Genomic DNA, 19,220 nt, shown 5'->3' with positions numbered 1-19,220 from the left:
TAGGCTTATCATTAATTGAAAACTTTCCCCCCCTCTCTCTTTTTGGCTGCCGCCGGCGCTGAGAGCGATGCAATGATTCGCCTCGCAGCATATGGGAGAGGGGGAACGCGCCGCTGCCGCTACGGCTCTGCGACTGTCTGTGCAGGGTCCAAGGCGTGACAGGCGGCGCGGGGGGAGCGCGGGGGCCGCCGCTCCCTCGGGCCGCCTGTGCCGGAGGGGCCGCCCCCGCCGGAGCCCCCTGCGGGCGGGGGTGTCTCCGTGGGGCCGGAGCCAAGCGCAGCCCGGCGTGGTGGTGCCCGGGGCGGGGAGGATGCCCCGCTGGTGCTGGTGCGGGTGTTGGCTCTGGCTCGGCGGCCCCGGGTGCCCTCGGTCGGCTCCGCCGCGCCGTGTTTACACGGCAGAAACTCCCGGTCGCTGTTCGACACGTGACGGTGTGGGAGCCGCGGTGAGGGGGGGACACGGGGACGACGGGGGTGGCTGCGGCAGGAGGCTTAAAAATAGACGCCGACCCCCTTGCGCTGCCTGCACGCTGCCTAAACCGAGATGCACTACTGTCGTGCATGACTCAATATGTATTTTAAATCGGTTTAGCGATCTCGCTGGCGCATTGTGCTTAGCTTTATGGTTAAATGAAATGCCACACGTCCCGGGTAAAGGTCAAACTTCTTCTCTAATCCGCGGATCCGTGCGGCGGCTACTTAGTCTGCAGCTTCCTCCTCTGGTTTACAAAACGTGTCACTAGCGGTGATGCCGTGTGGAGGTTGCAAAAAATAACCCACAGTATTTCTTATTTTTTTATATATATATGTATAAAAAGCGCAACCAAGCCTGTTCTTTAAACACTTGTCTAATATTAGATCGCTGGCTGCTTCCAGAGCTTTATACGGCGCATTGTAAACGGTGCAGCAATACGGTGTCTCTGAAGTCTCCTTTCTAGCAGTGGCACAGGTCGTTGTTTTTGTAACTCGTAAATATGTAAGTCGGAGGTATAAGATAAACGAGGTACCTAAACACATTCATAAGCATCAGCTCTGTATTTAAGCTTATAAATACCGTGCGAGTGCTGCCCTTTAAATCAAGCTCCAGATGAACGGGGCTGAGGGCTAATCGAAGTGGATCGCTACGAGTCCCCGATTGCTTTTCACTTCTCTCTCAGGGATTTTCACAAATCTAGAAATGATCCTTCCACTGGCCTGGAACCGGGCGGCGGCGGGGCGGAGTGGGGGGGGAAGTGGTGGTGATGTGGGGGAGGGATCAGAGCCACGTAATTTATTACATCGTTTTTGATATCCGAAAGGCCAGGTTGTTTGCCTGCCGCTCCGTCGGTGCCATCGGCGCTCGCAGAAGTCTTTTTTTATACCCCTCGCAGCCCTCCCCGCCGGCTGCCGCTGCGCTGCCGCTGCTGCTGCCGGCTCCGTGGCTTGTGCAGTGGAAACTGGCGGGCTGCCAGGCGGAGCTCGGAGGTGGAAAAGAGTAAAGGCGCCAAAAGGGAACTCGTGCGCCGCTGCAATTCTCCTCCCGCCCCGCTTCCTGGCTCGCTGCAGCCGCCGGCCCCGCCGGGCTTCCTCCAACCCCCCGAGCCCCCACCTCCCCGTACCTCTTTCCCCGCTGAGACTTTCACCTCCCAAACTCGGCGCTGGGCACCCCGGGGGCATGGGGGGGGGGGCTGGGAAGGGAGGGGGCAAGAGAAGGCTGTTTTGGCCCGAGTGGTGATGCCATCCCCTCCTCTTTCCCCCGGAGGCGCGGAGAAGTGGAGGCTTCCACCTCCTCCTTCTCCCCCCTCCCCGCGGGCATCGGGTTTTTCTCGCTTCCACGCCAGGAGCGTGTTAACAAAACTTTGCTGCTGCTGGCGTCAATGGCTGCCAAAAGTCTGTTGACGTTGCGAGGGAGACCCAAACGTTTCCCTTTTTAATCAGCGCGGTGTGTGTCTGTGCCTGCCTCTGCGGCGCGGGGCCGGCGGGGCGCGGGCTGCGCGGGCCGGTGGGTGTTCCCGGCAGGGCTCGGCTCGGCTCAGCACGGCACGGCTCGGCACGCCGGGGCCCCGCTCGGCAGCACGCCGGGAGGCAGGTTAGTGCTTGCAGGCGCTTTTCACAACTGGTTTCGCACGGCGGCATCGCTGCGGAACCGCGTGTGCGTTGCGCGTCTCACTCCCGCCCCCCTCCCCCCCTCCCCGCGCCTCCCTCCCTCCCTCCTCCGTGCATCACCGTCTATATTTAGCCGCAAATGGCTTTATCGGCCAGACACCTCCCGGAGGAAATGCCGTGCGCGCTCCGGCTGCCGAGCCCCGATCCGCGCCCCGCCGCGCAGCGCGGCGGGGGCAGCCGGGGAGGCTGCGGCGCCCCGAGACGCGCCGACGGTGGCCCGGTGGGTGACGGGCGGGGAGGACGAGGACGAGGAGGAGGGAGGGAGGAAAAGAGAGACGTGTCCTCGGTTTCCTCCGTGCGCTGGGGCGCTCAGCCTGCCGTCGAGGTTGCATAACGGGACCGGCTGCGCCCTCCCCCGCGGAAGCTGAGTATAAATAGGTGCGGTGCCCCCCACGCCCCCGCCGCCGTCGCTGCAGCGCGGAGGGCTCGAGGAGCTGCCGGCGTTTGGCCGAGCCGCTGAAGTCCCTTGAGAGCCAGCATCCCCGACGGGCTGCTGCCTGCGGGGAAAAAGAGGGGGGAGAGGGATGGGGTGTGCGAAGAGTTAAGAGTCTGCTGCTTGTTACAATGAAATTATGGCTGGCAGTGGCGCCGCTTCTCGTTCAGCAGACCTCCACTTTTAAACAGTTCACAAGAAGTTCATCAGGGCGGCGATGATTATAACTGCACACATGCGCACCCAGGGCGGGCAGTGACAAGGGGTGGCTTTGGGGAAGGGACTGCAACCGTCGAGGGCGCACGTGCCCAGTGGCCCCCAGGGCATCCCACCACCTCCCTGCGACCTGATGGGCTTTGCCCTTGCTTGGGTGGTGGGACACGGAGCCTCCAGATTACCGGCTGTGGCTGGGGAAGCTCTCGGCCCCCTGTGCAACTTCAGCCTTTCGCTATCTGCACGTGTCAGGGGATTGATGGGCTCTAATTCAGGCACTGCGCCTTATCTTAATGATACACTTCCATCGAGGAAACCAGGCCGGGCACAGGCGGCCTCTCCGAGGAGAGCGGGGCACAGGGAGCAGGGCCATGTGCCACCGGGGCCCTTCTCCGAGCTGGTGTCCGTCCCTCACAGATAAGGCAGCACATGGGGTGGCTACTAACCTTACGTAAAACCCTAAATCACTCTCTCCATGCTGCTGCTGCCTCTATTGAAAACATTACGAGCGGCGCATCTGGAAACCAGTAAATCTGTCCAGAAAACGTCTTTCCAGTGAAATAGCTCCTTTTGAATGATAATGCGCTATCTAACCTCCATGGATTTTTGTTTCCTCACAGCAATTTGTGCGGACTTCATTAGGGAAAGCTAACCGTTGTGGAGAGAGGAGGGTCAACATGCCGTTTCATTAATATACATTTGTTCCAGACGTGGAGTTTTGCACAAAAGGCCTCTCTGAAGAGAGAAAAAAGTGTTGGGGAACAAGGCTTTCCTGCCGTTTCAGTTCTTAAACCCCTCTGAACGTGTGTGAAGTATTGTGTGTTAAAGGCCCAATCTGGGCTTCTTCCCCATTAAATGCCAAAGTGATCATTTGCATATTTTGTAGTCTGACAAAGGATATGAGTTTGCTGGGGAAGCATGGATGCTTTGGGAGACGTTAAGCATTAAACTCCCAGTGGTCAATCGCCCGTTACTGGTTTGTGTGTGTGTGTGTAAAAGGAGTATCATGCCTCCTGCTTAAAGGCTTCTATTTTTGTGAGAGAGGAAGAGCTGAGGGATATCCTGTGCATTAAAGGCTCCCCCTACTTATTAACCCAGCATTTAGCAGCAGGATGCAGGCTGAAGCTCAGTCAAAAGAAACGACTCAACCTCCGAAGAGCAATTAAAATCTTGCACTGGAATAAATCATGCGCCGCGATAATCCTGTTAATAAAACGCAGCTTGTCCTGACACTTCGCTCATGCAGCAAACTAGAATTTAATGTGAGCGGAGGTGGCATTAGGCAAGGTAGAGGGGAGGAAAAGCCTTTCCCTCTCTGCTGCTGGACGCGAAAATGTGGTTACGTTTCACCTGCCTCTCCGGCTGCACACGGCGCCGATCCTCTTGGACTGCTAATACTTCTCCAGTGAGCCCGCTAATGATTTCTTTCCCTGGAGTGAGCAGGCATCATTGAATTACTGAAAGCACTCGCAGCAGCAGCAGCAGCAGCAGCAGCAGCAGCAGCAGCAGCAGCAGCAGCAGCAGCAGCTCCAATGCAGAAGCCACCAGGGCTCCGCACTTAATCAAATCAAGGGGTGGGGAGTTTGCCAACCCACTTACTATTTTTAACCCCTTTCTCCAAGTTAGTCATGTGCAGATGCTAAAGGGGAGGTTTTTATTTAGATCCCTTCTGTAGCAATGTCTCTTCAGTTTTAAGTCCTCGCGTAAAGGCCTTATCAGCGATCAGCGTAGTGAATACACGGGATATGTGGTTGTTCTTGCCATGCTCTCCTGCTCCTGTGTGTTCCTTATACAGGGCTTTGGTGACCACCTGTGGGTAGTTCACATATTCCCCCAGGCCCATGGGGTCTCCCTCCTTGGTTCAGTCTGTGTAAGATGAGGATTTGGGGGCTGGTGTGTACTTGACCAGCTGAGTCATTTCTCGTGGAAATGAAAGGCTGCGGAGAAACTTTTATTTGTCGATAGCCTGGAATGATTCTTAATTTTCTGGATGTGCGCTGGGGAGAAGATCCATCTCCTCTGACCTATAAATGCCCTCAATTTGCTCCTTTATTGCCGGGTATCTCCCTTAGCGGTTAACGTAGGCAGCTCACTCCCTGCACCAATCCTGCATTCATTATTAATTACCCGGAGGGAGGCTGGCTGCTCCGCCGTGGTGTTTGCACTTCCTCCTAGACAAATCCGCTCAACTTTTTTTTCTTTTCTTTTCTTTTTTTTTTTTTTTAATAGAATATAAAACCGTGAAGAAAAGTGGTGATTTTTAAGAAGACGTCATGCTTTCTGCAACTCCCCTGTATGGCAACGTTCATAGCTGGATGAGCAATGAAAGGGTCCGCATGTGTGGAATTAATGAAGACAGGTAAATATTTAAGCTTCTGGCAAGTTAAACCACACTGTAATTCTGCAGAGCGACGTTCTCAGAGTTTGCTCGCTTCCCTAGTAGTGGAGCAGGTAGCTGCCACCTTGCATCGAGATCAGCCCAGCTTGGAGGGAGAGCAAGGGGAGAGAAAAAAGACCTGCCCGAGAGCAGCAGAGCAGATGCTGGTTTACTGTTTAACAGGCAACCTGGGTCAATGAAGTGGGGACACCCTTTAAAGGGATTACTCCCCAAAGCAGCCCTTAAAGGTGCTTTTACAATTAATTTATTATTTTGTATTTATGAAAGGGATTTAAACCAAATAGTGAACGTGTTCTTGTGCGGACTCTTTGTGATAGAGGGGCTCCTGCCTCTAACTCCTGCCTCATGCCTGTGACTTTTGCATTCCCTGCCTTTGGACCAACAGCTCATCCTGTGAAAGAGGATCAGTAGTGGCCTTTCCATCTCCCACATGTGAATTTTTCCTCCCCTCTACCTTTTTTCCTCTTGAGTGTAATTCAGTCGATGATTAAAATTAGTCTTTAATAGTTTTCCTTGGGGTGGCACAGTCACTGGCTGGTGTCCTTTTCCTTTAAATCCCAGCTTTCTAAAAAGCAGAATGATACTGAGTAGAACCACTGCAGATACACCTGCGGTTCTCTGTGTCGATTTTGTGTGGTTTTAGTGTTTTTCTGTCTTCTCAGCCCTTGTTCTCACTGTTGTGTGAAAAGCCTTCAAGAAGCAGGGGAAACTTTTTGGCCTTTGTGGGGAATACTATTTGCAAACATGAGCTAAAGGAAAACGGCCAAGTGTCTCACTTTGCTTTCTCACCCTTCCTCCTCAATTTCCTTACAGTTATTGAGGGATAATAATTTTACATGTTATTTGCAGAAAAGGCGAATCTTTTTGAAAACAAATGCATTAAAATTGTATTTCTGCTCTATGGTGATGGTGTGCCTTTAAACACTTTGATTGAAAGAAGTTCTTTTGGGTAATGCTGAAACTTTCCTTCTGCTGCATGTCAGCAATTTTTATCCCTGGGATTTGAAATTTGGCGCTAAGGTATATTCTTTGTTGGTGATTTCTGTGATAACAAGCCCCAGTGCTGCAACACTGGTATAGCACAGATGTGCAGCTCCCTCTTTAGCATGGAAGAGCTGACATTCATATGATATTGGCATGTGTGTTTTAATTCTTTTCCTCAGCAGTGTTTATGGGTGGTACATGAACAGGGTATGTTTAAAATGGGATATTTTCCCCTTGGAAAAAGAAAAGGGCAAGGGGCAAAAGAGAAGACCTTGACAAAAACCACTTGCTTTGGAAGAGGCTGCTCTGAGATGTGCCTGGTGTGTTCCTGGCATCGAAACCCTTTATGCTTATTTTCAAATGGTCCTTGCTTTTCAAAGTAGTCTCTGTGCATGGGGACAGAGGAGGACAAATGCATTATCTCATGGTACATCTTGAGGGGGATCAAAATATGGAGGTGATATGATCTTGTACTGATCCAAGATGCGCAGAGTGTTTTCAAATAGTAAGTTTCTGTTTTTTAATAGGAAAATTCCAGTTAATGATGGCGATGCACCGAAAAGCAGACTGGAGTTGAGGGAAGAAAATCACCTGAATCACAGTGTGGTAAGAAGTTAAAAGCTTCATGCTGCAGATGAATCTGTGCCTGTCCTCACCACCCCAACTCCTGCCCCTGGATATTATTATGTGATCCATTTGGAGAAATGATTAAAACAGGTTTCTGTTGCAGCTCTAGCAGGCTTGGGGACATGAGTGAAGCTGGGGCTTTATTTGTTTATCTCGTTAATCTCTTGATGCTGGCTTTGTGGTGTATGTTGTTGTATGATGTCAGGTGCCTAATTTTGCTGTTACAAATAATGTCATGCAGAATACTAGCACGTAACAAAAATAGTTCATGTAAGCATTAAGTGCATCAATGTTTCAGCAAAGTTGGTGGGTTTTTTCTTTCTTTGAGTGTACATGGGGAGTAGGAAGTGGGAAAGAAATTCCATGGCGGACCTTTCTTCATGCTGCATCCTCAGAAGTCTCACCCTGTGAAATGTGGTGGTGAGTCCTGGAGCAGAGCTGTGGCGGAGGGAGAGGTCCTGGAGGAGGAGGAGGAGGAGGAGGAGGAGGAGAGGCACTCCATCCTTCTCTTTCTGGTATCCATGCCACAACCCACATGCACTTGCTCTGGCAGGGCTGGGGTTGAGAAGCCTGTTGTCACACAGAAGTGGTGCCACTGAGCATCGTCTCTGGACCACTTCTGGCTGCTTGGGTCTTCACACTTTTGTTTCTGGCTGTTGAGTTTTGGATATGGAGAGATTGGTGCTGATGTTGCTCCCTAGGTTCCTGTTCTCCCATTTTCAAGTGTGACCAGCCTCTGTACATTTTCAGAACAAATACCATGTTTCTGTTGTTACTGTTTATCTTCTGAAATGCTGATCTATCTGTAGCTTGAGTGGCAGTCGTGTTAGTTAGATGTGAAAGTAACATACTTCTTGTTCTGTAAAGGTGGATGCGACTACAGCACATCGCATTGACAGTCTCGCAGCTCTGAGTATGGACAGGTCTGGCCTCATGCGAGAAGGACTCAGAGTCCCCAGTATCTATTCCAGCTTGTGCGGACTTGGCTCGGAAAAATCACGGGATGCTACGAGTTCGATAACCGGCCTCGGATTTACTCCTGAACGAAATCCAGAGATACAGTTTAAGTCTAATCCTCCCGAAGCGGTAGAAAGCGCAGCTGTCTCTGGGAAAGCCCCGAACGGCTTCAGCGCTATTTACAAAACGCCACCTGGAATACAAAAAAACTCTGTCCCGACGGGGGAGACGTTGGGTTTGGACCGAGCTGCGGGTGACAGGCAGAGTCCTCTCGGTGTCAATGGTGCTAGTTACCTAAGGCTCCCCTGGGTAAACCCCTATATGGAGGGCGCAACGCCTGCCATATATCCTTTCCTTGACTCACCAAATAAGTATTCGTTGAACATGTACAAGGCATTGCTACCTCAGCAGTCCACCTACAGCTTGCCACAGCACCTGGCTTACTCACCTGTATGTACGAACGGTGAACGTTTTTTATACCTGCCTCCCTCCCATTACGTTGCTCCTCACATCCCTTCGTCGCTGGCGTCGCCCATGAGGCTCTCGACTGCTTCGGCTTCACCGGCAATCCCACCTCTGGTGCACTGTCCGGATAAGAGCTTGTCGTGGAAGATGGGTGTGAGCCCAGGCACCCCTGTCGACACGCACGCCTACCCCCACATCCAGAGCAGCAAGCAGTCCCGCGTCCCCGCTGCCAAGCCGGCCCCTGCCAACATGCCGGCAGATCCCGCGCTCCTGCTGCCGCACTCGCCCCGGCCGTCCCCCCGCCTCCCTCTGCCCGCCCAGGTGGGGGATGCCTACACGGATTTCCACAAACACTTCCCCAGGATCACCACCTCTCCCTCCTCCGCTGTTACTCTCCCAAAGCCCTACGTGAACGTTGGTGGTGAATTTCCACCCTCTCGCCTCTCCAATGGGAAGCTTCCCAAAGGCAGCGATGCTGGTGAGGCACCCCCACCATCTGCTCCCCACGCACGGAAAGCTGGCCACGACCGGAAAGACGGCAGGTCTCCCCCGCTCCTGGAAAAGCAGACCCCAACTAAAGATGTCACCGACAAACCCCTGGACTTGTCAGCGAAAGTGGTTGATGCAGAAACTGCTGGCAAGTTGGACCATGGTAAGAAAATTATGCCAACAGTGCTGGTGCATGGAAGAGCAGGAGGGGGGACGCACTTACCTGGCAGTGACATCATTCAGAAAGAAACCATTTCTCCCGGGAACAGCTGTCCCATCTACAGGCCTGAAATTATCAGCACGGCACCATCCTCCTGGATTGTTCCTGGTCCCAGCCCCAGCGAGGAGGCTGGGAAGAATGTCCAACTGAAAAACAAGGCACTGGACTGGGTTATCCCACAGCCGCGGAGCTCCTCCTGCCCCAGGATGGGTGGCACGGAGGCAGTCGTGGGCAGTGTTTCGGGGACGGTGTCAGCAGGAGGGCGGCCAGCGTCAGCATCACCAGCTCCCAACGCCAACGCGGACTGTCCCAAGGTGGCCCGGAGCTCTGCGGAGTGCACTGCCTCGGTTATCCAGCACGTCGGGCAGCCTGTCGCCGCCCCTGCGAAACAGAGCAATAAGGTGGCCAAATCCTGTGGCCAGGAAGCCAACTTCAAGGCGAGTGAGACTGCCCTGGCCTCCAGCCCCATCTTTCTGCCACCCAACGAGGCGTTTCGCTCTCCACCTCTGCCCTACCCTAGGAGTTACCTCCCGTACCCGGTGCCGGAAGGGATAGCCATCAGCCCTCTCACCCTCCATGGGAAAGGACATGTGTATCCACATCCTGTCTTGCTGCCCAACGGCAGCCTCTACCCCACCCACCTTGCTCCCAAACCTGGCCTCCCCTACAGCCTGCCAGCAGGGCGGGGGGAGTTCATGACCTACCAGAACGCACTGGAAATGGGGATGGTGCACCCCATGCTGCTGCAGCATTCAGCTCTGGAGATCAGTAAGGAGGAGAAGCCAGAAAGGAGGTCACGTTCTCACGAGAGGGTCCGATATGAGGACCCGTCTCTGCGGGGCCGGTTGCCAGAGCTCCTGGAGAGTGGCGGGAAGATGCATTTCGAAATGCCCAGTGACAAGAGCATGAAATTGCACCAGAGCTCTGGCCATAATAAAAACTCGGCAAAAAGCGACAAACACCTCTTCCCGGATCTTCTCCGAGACGAGCAAGAGGCTAAAAGTGAAGCAAACATAACAAAAGCCAGCTTTACCACGGAAAGCAGTAATCAGACTAATGACCCTACAAAGCACAAGGTAGAGCAGGCGCCGCAGCACAGAGATTTTATTGTAATGAGAGAGGAGTTTGGAAGAAATAACGATCTTCATGAAACCTATAATTTCAAGCAGGCCCAGAGTTCATCAGTGTTCGGCTTAAGGAAAGAAGATTTGTCTGTGAGCCAGCCTAAAGAGAGAGTGGCAGTCCAGCCTTCGCCCGTTTTCTTGGAAAGCACTCACGAGAGTGATGCTCCAGCTCTGGCTTTTGGCAAGGTGCAGGAGGACGCGAAGCCATTCTGCATGGGGACCGCGCCGCCCAGCATCGACACCAACCAGACCTATACCAAAGACGGAGCCGATGATGCAGAATCTGCCGATGGCAAAATACTGAAGCCCAAGCCGTCTAAGTTGGCCAAGAGGATCGCAAACTCTGCCGGTTATGTAGGTGATCGATTCAAGTGCGTGACGACTGAACTGTACGCCGACTCCAGCCAGCTCAGCCGGGAGCAGCGGGCGTTGCAGGTGAGTCCGCGTGGTCCAACAACTGCCGCGCTTTTTGTCGTTATTTCTCTGTTGCGAGTCACAGTTGAGTTTTAAAGTTGAGAGAAGCAATGCAGGTGGGAGAAAAACAAAAGTATTTTTTTTCGTTAGGAGCATACTCTCCAGAAACGGTTTTAAATAGAAAAGTAAGTCTGTTAATGAGAGCGAGGCGATGTAAAGAATAGTACGTGTGGCTTTTAGGTATGTACGGGCTAATAAGCTTTTAAGGGCTTTTACTGAGATCTGATAAAAATGTTAATGCACGTTAATGAAATGTTTGTGCAGTTACGAGGGGAGTCAGACAGGCATGCATGTTACCTTGGCACTAGCAATGGCTGTAATTTCTCAGCTGGCCTGTAGTGCCAGCTAGCAAAGCATACCCAGAAGTTGTGATTAGTATGCCAAATGTGCCATTTGATGGAGAGGAGTCGCAGTCATGTATTAGTGGGTCTCAGGCAACTTTTGCGCCAAGTGAACGCGTAGGAAAGAGTAGGAGCGGTATTGAGGTTGATACTGAGGGATGATAGACAGATATTGTGTAGGAATATTCTTAGGGTGTTTTACTTTTAATGAAGGGATGAGTTAAGCCAAATTGTTTTGCATTGTTAAGAAAAGAATTGGTTTATGCTTATAAAAATGGATGAAATTATCTAAATGATCCATTGAGTGCCCATTTTAATTACATAGATGGAAGGATTACAAGAGGACAGTATTTTATGTCTACCTGCTGCTTACTGTGAGGTCAGTTCTTCAAATTTTTATTACTAGACTCTTACATAAACCTTTGAGTTAAATTTCATTTCCAAATACACAAAGGGAAGTTTGTGGGCCATGGTCGTCTTTATTCATTGTACAGTTTTGTGTTGTTGTTTTTTTTTATTTTATTTTATTTCTTTTTGTTTTCGTCTCTTTTTACCTCCAAAATGGAATGTTTTTGTTTTATATACAATATACATTTATATATAATCTTTTATATATATATACTTATATATGAAAGAATTGTGTGGCTATTTGCTCATAAGATGCTAGAACACTGTTTTATGAGTCAGGTGTGTTAAACTCCTACCCTTAGCTATCTATCTGAAACCTTTGGTTTTGAGTCAGTTTTTCTTTGGAAATGCTTTCATGTAAGGTAAGGTAAATGAAGTAGTTTTTATTGCAAGACTTTTTTTTTCATATCAATTCTCTTTCTAGCGTGCAATGATGCGCTTCTCAGAGTTGGAGATGAAAGAGAGAGAAGGCCAAACAGCTACCAAAGACTCAGAGGTCTGCAGATTCAGCCAGGCAGACTGGGAAAACTTGAAAGGAAACAGTGAAAAGAAGCCAAAGTCTGTCGCTCTGGAAGATGCCATTGCTGACCAAAATGACAATGACAGATGTAAGCGAATTTAGATGGCTTTCTGAAGCGCGTATGTGTCTCTGTGCCGTGGCAGCTTGCAGGAAAGCAAGCAAATCTGTGTGTTCTCATGGTGTTGCTGGTTAAAGTCACTGGCCTTGGCCTCAGCAGGTGCACAGCTGCCACAGATGGTGCCTTCTGTGCTCTGTTTTGGGGTTTGCAAGTTACTGGTTACCGCTGTACCTGCATTTCAGGAGATAGTTAACTAAGTTACTGCCGTAAAGAGATCCTCCTTTTAATTGGTGTGGTACCACGTCAGCCAGTGAAAGCAGAGGTCCAAGGTTATATTTTAAATACAGAGAGGAGATGGGGGAAGAGAGGGAGGCAAGAAGGAGAGTTCAGCTTTCTGAAGTTGCAGCAACACTGGGAAATGCCAATACTGTAGCTTTCAGGCAAATCAAGGATGGTGGATGGAAGAGTGATGGGGAGTGGGAAAGGACATTATCTGCTAGGCTGGCTTATCCATGAAAGCTGATGGTAACAACCTCAAATGATGAGAAGCTAGTTTACCGAGGTGTTTTCTTGCTGCAGTGGCTGGGGAGGTGCATGTGGCACAGGTTCTTGCAGGCAGGCAGAGTCTGTGAAATTCCCCATGGGGCTGGCAGTTCCCTCTAGGCTGCGGAAGGGTGTCAGAGGACTATGGAAAATGCAACATCCTAAAAGTAAGATAAACTCAAGTAAATAAATAAATAAATGGTATTAGGGGATTTTTTACTGTATGCAGGAAAAATCACTTCTGTTTTGTTTGAACTCTCGGTGACCATGTGGCTTCCATCAGTTTCTACGATTTTTTTTTGCTTTACGTGTGTATTTAAGGAATGGATCAGTTCCTCCTGTTGCTACTTTGTTTTGAACAACTCAAAAAAAAAAAATCTATGCTGAAAGCATTTCAAAACAAGAGGAAACACACTGGAGACTGCACCATGTGTGTGTGTGTGCACTGTGTAACTCAGTGGTTAAGTGTGCTCTTCCGTAGGTGGAGATTCATGAGTAGGGCTAGTAGAAAATTCTGTTCAGGCAATTTAATAACTTTGAATTATTGTTCTGGTCTTTGGTTAATGCTTTTGGTGGAGAGCATGCTGGTCAATCGTACTTGCTCAGTTGCTCACCTAAATCAAGTTACTGTGGTGTTGCTGTCTCTGGAATAACAGCCTCAACAGAAATCAGCCTGGCAAAATAGCAAGGGAAAGTTTTCATTGTGGAACTGGAGAGGGTACCAGGGTGGGGAGGGGCAAACTGAGCCCCTGGAGAAGCTGAGTGGCCTTTCCCTTCTCCAAGCTATACCAAGGGAGCCTTGGAGAGGAAGGCACAGCTGCCTTTGTAGTCCTCATGTTAAAATTGAGAGCTGGGCAGGCTGCTGCGCTAGCTTTCCCCCTCATGATAGTCTTTCTTGCCCCTCAGAGGACTTGGGATGCCCTGGTGATGTCCTCTGTTAAATTCCACCCTGGGTGTGCTGGAAAGCTAGAAGAGCAGCAGCAGCAGCAGTCTTGTCTTGCTGGCTAATTCTGGCTGCAGGGCAGGATGGGTTCAGCAAAGAGGGGGATGGTGGGCTGAAGGGTTGAGGGATGGATGCAGGGGACTAACAGAGAGAGGGAAGGCTTGCTCAGGGGCATGGATGTGCTGCTTGGGACATGGGGAGGTCAGTGGGGGGCTGTGGAGAGGAAGAGTATTAGAGCATCATTGTGTGCCAAAACACTGTCCCCCCCATCCTTGCAAAAGGCTGATGATATGGTTTGTCTGTAAATTCATTTATTGAGGTCTCTGGCACTTGAATCTACTGGCTAAAATGTGTTTGAGACTGTTAAATAACTGTTGGAAGCAGGGAAAGTATGTTCAGTCTTAGGTCTTAGTTCATTCCTCTCCTCTGTTAATTAGCTCTGACTTAACAGGCTATTTTGGAGTTTGGCCGAATGTCTGAACTCCTAAAAGCACAGATCTGTTCTGCTGAGGGAGCTCCTTCTCTGTATGCCTGCCTGGGAAGCAGCAAATACTTACCAGTACAGATTCAGGTCTCAGTAAAAGTTTTTTTATCGTGGCGGTTCACCTCCTGCCCCTTGGGATAGCAGCTGATAAATCAGGAAGCCGAGTTTCACACCTTGAATGCCTCTACTGTGGTGGCTTGTGCTCTCCGTTGGGGCTTGAGCCACCAGCAGTCTTAATGCATCTCTCGCTGAGCAACCGGTGAAGGGGCGATGAGTTCTGCCTGCTCTTCCCCAGCAAGAGCCAGGGCTACTTACTTACCTCTTGCCTTCTCTTTGCTTTCAATTTCTAACCACACTGTTGGTGCCTTCGGCTTTAAAGCTCCTGAACTGGAACGAGCTGATGGTTTGCAGCCTCATCTGTTTTCCTTTCTGCCTCCTCCTGCAAGCGATCTTGCTGCTTGAAAAGTTGTTACAGCTTGTTTCATGTAGCGTTTGTCCGGCGCTATCTTAAAGTGAAACACTGTGCCTTTGCCTGTGTGAGCAGGGAATTTAGGAGTGAAACTGGTGAGCTGTTAGGTGTGACCCCCACTGTGCCAGCACTTCACCTGCCCGATTCCGGCAGGGAATTAGGAAACTGCAGCCAAAACTGTGCTTGTGGCATGGAGCCAGCTCACAGGGCTGCCCCGCTGCCGCCTCGGCACAGTCGCAGCCGTGCTTGGCTTGGAGCGCTGGAGCCGATCGGGGCCCTGGCAGCTGCTCGGCCCCTTGGCTCCTCTAAATCTACCAGTGCCACAAAGGGCTAAATAACACAGGCAGGTGATGCTTACAGAGGCATCTGATGGGATGGAAACTGCTTTTTTCCCCCTAGCTGTACTGCACATGTACAGACTTCCTTGGAAGCAAATGAAGGCTCAATACCCGATGCCTTAAACTTTTCCTCTGACTTGGCAGTGCATGGCTTTGCTGTACTAGGAGTCTTCTTAAGCTTCATCATGCCTTCTAAAGAAAGGTGAAAGAGGTGGGCTTTTGGTTTTTTTTAGGTTTTTTTTTCTGTTTTGCCTTTTTTTTCTTTTTTTTTTTTAAGGCCCAATGTAAGGGAGGTAGCCATGTTAGCTAATTAATGAGCAATTAAAGCCAAACAGTAAAGTAGAAGTGCTTCAACTCTCTCCCATCTCCTTTAGGTTTTGCCGGGCATCTGAGACCGGGCATCTGAGAGCAGCTGTGAAGCTGCTTTGTTGCCAAGGTGACTTGTAAATGTTGCTGAGGCAATGCTGCTCTGGTGCATTTTCATAGCACAAACATGATAAATTATGGGATGCATATGTCATGAGTCATAGGATTGTTCAGAGATCAAGTGATTTAAGCTATTGGCACGGAGACACGCATCAATACGGGCATGTGATGATCGCATGTTGGTTCATAACAAAGCTCTCCTAGAATTGAAAATCATACCCGAGTGTGAAAGATTGAATAAATTCTACAAGCTGTGAATTTCTTGACTGGGCAGCATGGTTTTGCCTGTTCATTTAATTTTCTAGGAGGAAGACACTGCCTGTTTAAGCCTTATCTGGGAAAAAATTACTCCAATATGTTAGAAGCCTGATCTTAAAGGCATGAGGTCATGAGGAAGAAGTTAAAGCAGTTTCTATGTGTGAAGGTAAATGGTGTGATGTGCCAAAGCACATTACACTATTGAACTTCAGCGCTGGAGAGGTGTTGGTGTCCCTTTGCATGGTAATCCCCTGCTTTGCTTTACTCTTGCTGGGCTGTGTGTATACTGGAACAAATGAAAGCTGGAGACAGTAAACATGTCCTTTGCTCTGGTCAGTTATTACCTTCCTGCCACGGGACCTAGTGCAATAAAAAGAAGAGAAGAAACAGAAAAGTCTGTGCATTGAGACTGGTGGTTGCTTGTTTGTGCAGTGTGGTAGTCTTGGGCAGAATGAAACAAATGCTGAAAGCTCCCAAACAGAGGTACTTGGAGGGAAAAATGAAATCAGCTGGGTTCCCTCTGCCCCATGGGATACTCAAAATTGAATACTGAAGATGTCTTAGGGAATTCCTTACAGTTGTGATGTCTGTGCTGAATACTGGGTTTTAGCACTTGGATAGTCATTACCATTCTTGGATGAATAAAGGGTGCCTTGCATAAGTGAGCGCAATGAGAGGTTGCTCCTGGGAAGAGGAAAGGCTGTTTTTAGCTGCCATGTTATTTGAACAAAAGAATCTCAGCTTAAACACTAAGATGTGTTTCCTTGTTTGCATTGCATGGGAGGGCTTGGTCTGGAGCAGCTGACAGCAACAGGAAGATGGAAAAATGAAAGTAAGTTTTTTTGGGGTGGTGTGTTTGTGCGTATGTGTAACTATTTCTCGTTAGATTGTAACCCATGTGCTAAGGAGGTACTGCTTCAGGCCGAAACCAGATGTTTCTAGTTTGGTGTGACGGTGAGAAATGGTTTGGGTTCTTGATGCTAGTTCTCACAGCTGGTGTGAGACTGGCAAATGCTGGAGGCTTGAGGAAGGAACACAATTTAAGAGTTTAATCTCCTTACTCATAGAGGTGTGTTGCTATGAGAACTCAGCATTTATCCTGTGTTTCTGGCTACCTCATCACTGTTTGAATAATGATGATACGAAAACTCCCAAGTGTTTTGTTGTTGTTTTCTACCTCGGGTGGAGAAAAGGATGTTGTAGATACATGGCACGGAAGGGGTTGGTGGGAACAAAAGCACGTAAATTCTCTTCATCCTTGTCGGGCATGCACGTTATGCTTTTGTTGCTGTGCCTCTTGTTGACATTTATATCTTAATTTGGGGAGACATCGTGTCTGATCCGGCTTGCTTGCAAAACAGTTTGAGGACAGAGTGGAATCTGGTGGTAAAATATTAATAGAACCTGTGCTCCGTGAGGCGGTCACTGCTGTGCCAAAGGGAAGAACCTCTGGGCACGCGACGTGTCCATGCAGGCTGCACAGAGCCTGACAGCCTGTGGGTTACGCCGTGTCCTGAACAGTGGCTGACCTTTGTCCTTTGGTATTGAAAATCTGGCTGTGGGAGAGGTGGGGAGCACCGGCGTCGGAGCAGAGAGGCAAGGACGCGTCCTGCGTGGCTTCCTGGCCGCGCTGCCGGTGTCCTCCCGTGTTGCTGCAGGATGATTACACAACCGGGATTAGTGTGCGGAGATGCCGCTTCTCTAATGGTCTTAACTGCATCTAGCGGGACGGATTTCAGAGGCGCGTGTGCCGCGGGCGGTCCTTGAGAGGGATTTCTGGCTCGGCAGCCAAGGAGATGTAGCTCTGATCCCCTGAGGGGTCCCTCTCGGATGTGACCGGGGCGCAGAGGCCAAGGTGTCACAGAGCTGCTGGCAGCGAAGGCCTTTTGGATGAACCTCAGTAGGTGTGTGCTGTTCTCCTCAGCACGTGAAGCCCTGGAGAAACGCTGACAGTGACAAGCTGTTAGTGAGGTCTCTCTCCTCTTTATTTTTTTAGCACAGTCTGAGCGAGCAGCGCTGGCATCCCCGTGCCAAGTTCTCTTGCAGATAGAGAAGGAATTAATCTGCAGCAGGTCGCGTTCGGTGGTGGCAGGCTGGAATTAGCTTGCTGTTTCCTGCAAGCTGTAAAGATTAAGACCATCACCCCCCCTCCCTACACCCTGCTACTTCCTCTGACCCTGCAAGAGCTTCTCTGGGAATTGGTCAGGATGTGCCTGCCTTTTCTCAGGCCAGACGGTGTTAGGAGCAGGAAAGTTATCCTGACATAGAGACTCTCAGCATGAACCATGGCATGTAGCTGCTGGTACTGCTGGAGATAAGAAGGCTCTAAACAACAGGAGCGTGGCTGAGAGTGCCCTTACCTGATCTGTTCAGGGAAACTGACCACAGGAGTATAATGTTCCCTTATGAAAGGAGGAAAATAGCAGATTGCATTAAAAATGTAAAATGAAATCTGATACAAGCATTTATTTCTAAAGTGATACTTAAAACGTGGCTGGTCCAGCTTCTTTTATGCTGTGTGAAACAGGACTGCTGGTGCTGTTGGTGTGGTTATAGGGTAAAGATGTGGGGTAGCATCTTCACGCCAGATGTGCAAACATAGGGTGTTGCCAGGTTCATCCTGGTTTGGGGGGACATAGCATTTTAGAGGCATAGTCATAGTAAGCTGAGATACCTGTTTTCTGGAACATGTCAGCACTGTTGACTGGAAGAAGTGTGACGAAGTGTGTTTTAAAATCTTGAAGGGAGCATGTGTTGGCCAGACAGCCTCTTGGAGAGGAGCATCACCAAATAGCAGAACAGCCCGAGCGTCCTGCTCGCCTGCAAAAAGTCAACTTGTGTTTTGATTTTTCTTGGCCAATATCTTCTGTTGTTTTATAAGCAACCCTGCAGGCAGCTTCCCAAGCAGAATAAAAATGATGTGGGGTGTCTTCTGGTGCCTGCAAACATCTCCAGAGACCTTGGTGCTATTTGGAGCCATTTCCAAATTGCAGTGAAGAGAAATTTCATCCGAGGAGTTTTTTCCCCCCTCCCCCCTCAGCCTTCCATTGCTGACAACAGGTATTTCAAGGACAGTCACGAAATCAGAAGGTGTTGTCAGAGCTGTAGGAGGGTGCTCTCAAGATAAGGTGGGATAGAGTTGGGCTGCATCCAGAGGCTGCCAGTGCCTGGATGCTGCTGTGGTGGGGCTGCAGGGAAGCAGTGTTTGCCCTGGTGAAGGGGAAGAGCAGAAGTTGAAGGCCAGGCTGAGGGGAAGGAGACTGAGTAAGGTCAGGGAGGATTGAGGGAGGGAAGGACAACAGAGCTGTCAGGAGTCCAGGTAGGAAACCAGCAGATGTGTTTGCAGGAAGGCAAATGGGAGATGGAGGAAGGGCAAGAAGGGGGAATAGGAAAAGGGACAGTGAACTGTGGAGGAGTAGGATGGAGCATAGTTTACCAAACAGCATCAATGATGCAGAAAGAGTATTGGTCAACCAGGAGAGGAGGGCTGAAATGCATGGGAAAACCAGCTTGTTTGTGAGAACTGTAAATAGGAAGCTGATTATCTGTGTTGCAGTCTGTACTGCATGTCTGCCTAACCATGCCTCAGCTAGTTTGGTTAAACCCAAGAAAAAACACCTTTTCAAGTTCAAGATGATGATAAAGTATAATTTTAAGTCAAGCATCCATTTAAAATTGCTTAAACTGTCTCTGAATTTGGGTAAACAATAGTGGAGAGAAGCTGAAGTTCAGGCAGGCAAGGCAACATGGGTGTTTTTGTGGCTAATTTGTCAGACTAGTTTCTAGTAAGCTTTTCAGAGCTCACCCGCTTGCTGTTGCTGGAAATATTCCCTGAAAAAAGTGAGATCTATTTTAAAAGGAGGTGACAAAGATAATATGAGGTACAGTGACTGGCTGGTTACTT

The 19,220-nt window shown here is 49.8% G+C and overlaps 1 protein-coding gene across 8 annotated transcripts in view; it reads left to right on the top strand.

Annotated features, from left to right (window-relative positions):
- BCOR (BCL6 corepressor) overlaps positions 1-19,220 on the top strand; it is an 83,228-nt gene that overhangs the window by 37,817 nt on the left and 26,191 nt on the right. For 6 of the 8 annotated variants that reach the window (XM_051811652.1, XM_051811654.1, XM_051811653.1 and 3 more), the window contains 5 exons: positions 5,020-5,149; positions 6,700-6,778; positions 7,667-10,489; positions 11,195-11,248; positions 11,702-11,885. In XM_051811652.1, coding sequence (XP_051667612.1) covers positions 5,064-5,149; positions 6,700-6,778; positions 7,667-10,489; positions 11,195-11,248; positions 11,702-11,885 — 3,226 coding nt within the window. In that variant the 5' untranslated portion in view covers positions 5,020-5,063. The remainder of the gene's footprint in view (positions 1-5,019; positions 5,150-6,699; positions 6,779-7,666; positions 10,490-11,194; positions 11,249-11,701; positions 11,886-19,220) is intronic. The other 2 variants (XM_051811656.1, XM_051811659.1) reach the window with 1 other exon arrangement.

This window comes from Manacus candei, unplaced genomic scaffold (genome assembly GCF_025592945.1).
Source record: "Manacus candei isolate 608988 ecotype Guabito, Panama unplaced genomic scaffold, ASM2559294v1 h1tg000083l, whole genome shotgun sequence".
Lineage (NCBI taxonomy): Eukaryota > Metazoa > Chordata > Aves > Passeriformes > Pipridae > Manacus > Manacus candei.
Note: the sequence above shows the minus strand (reverse complement) of the source record. Positions and strands in the feature narration are given on the sequence as shown.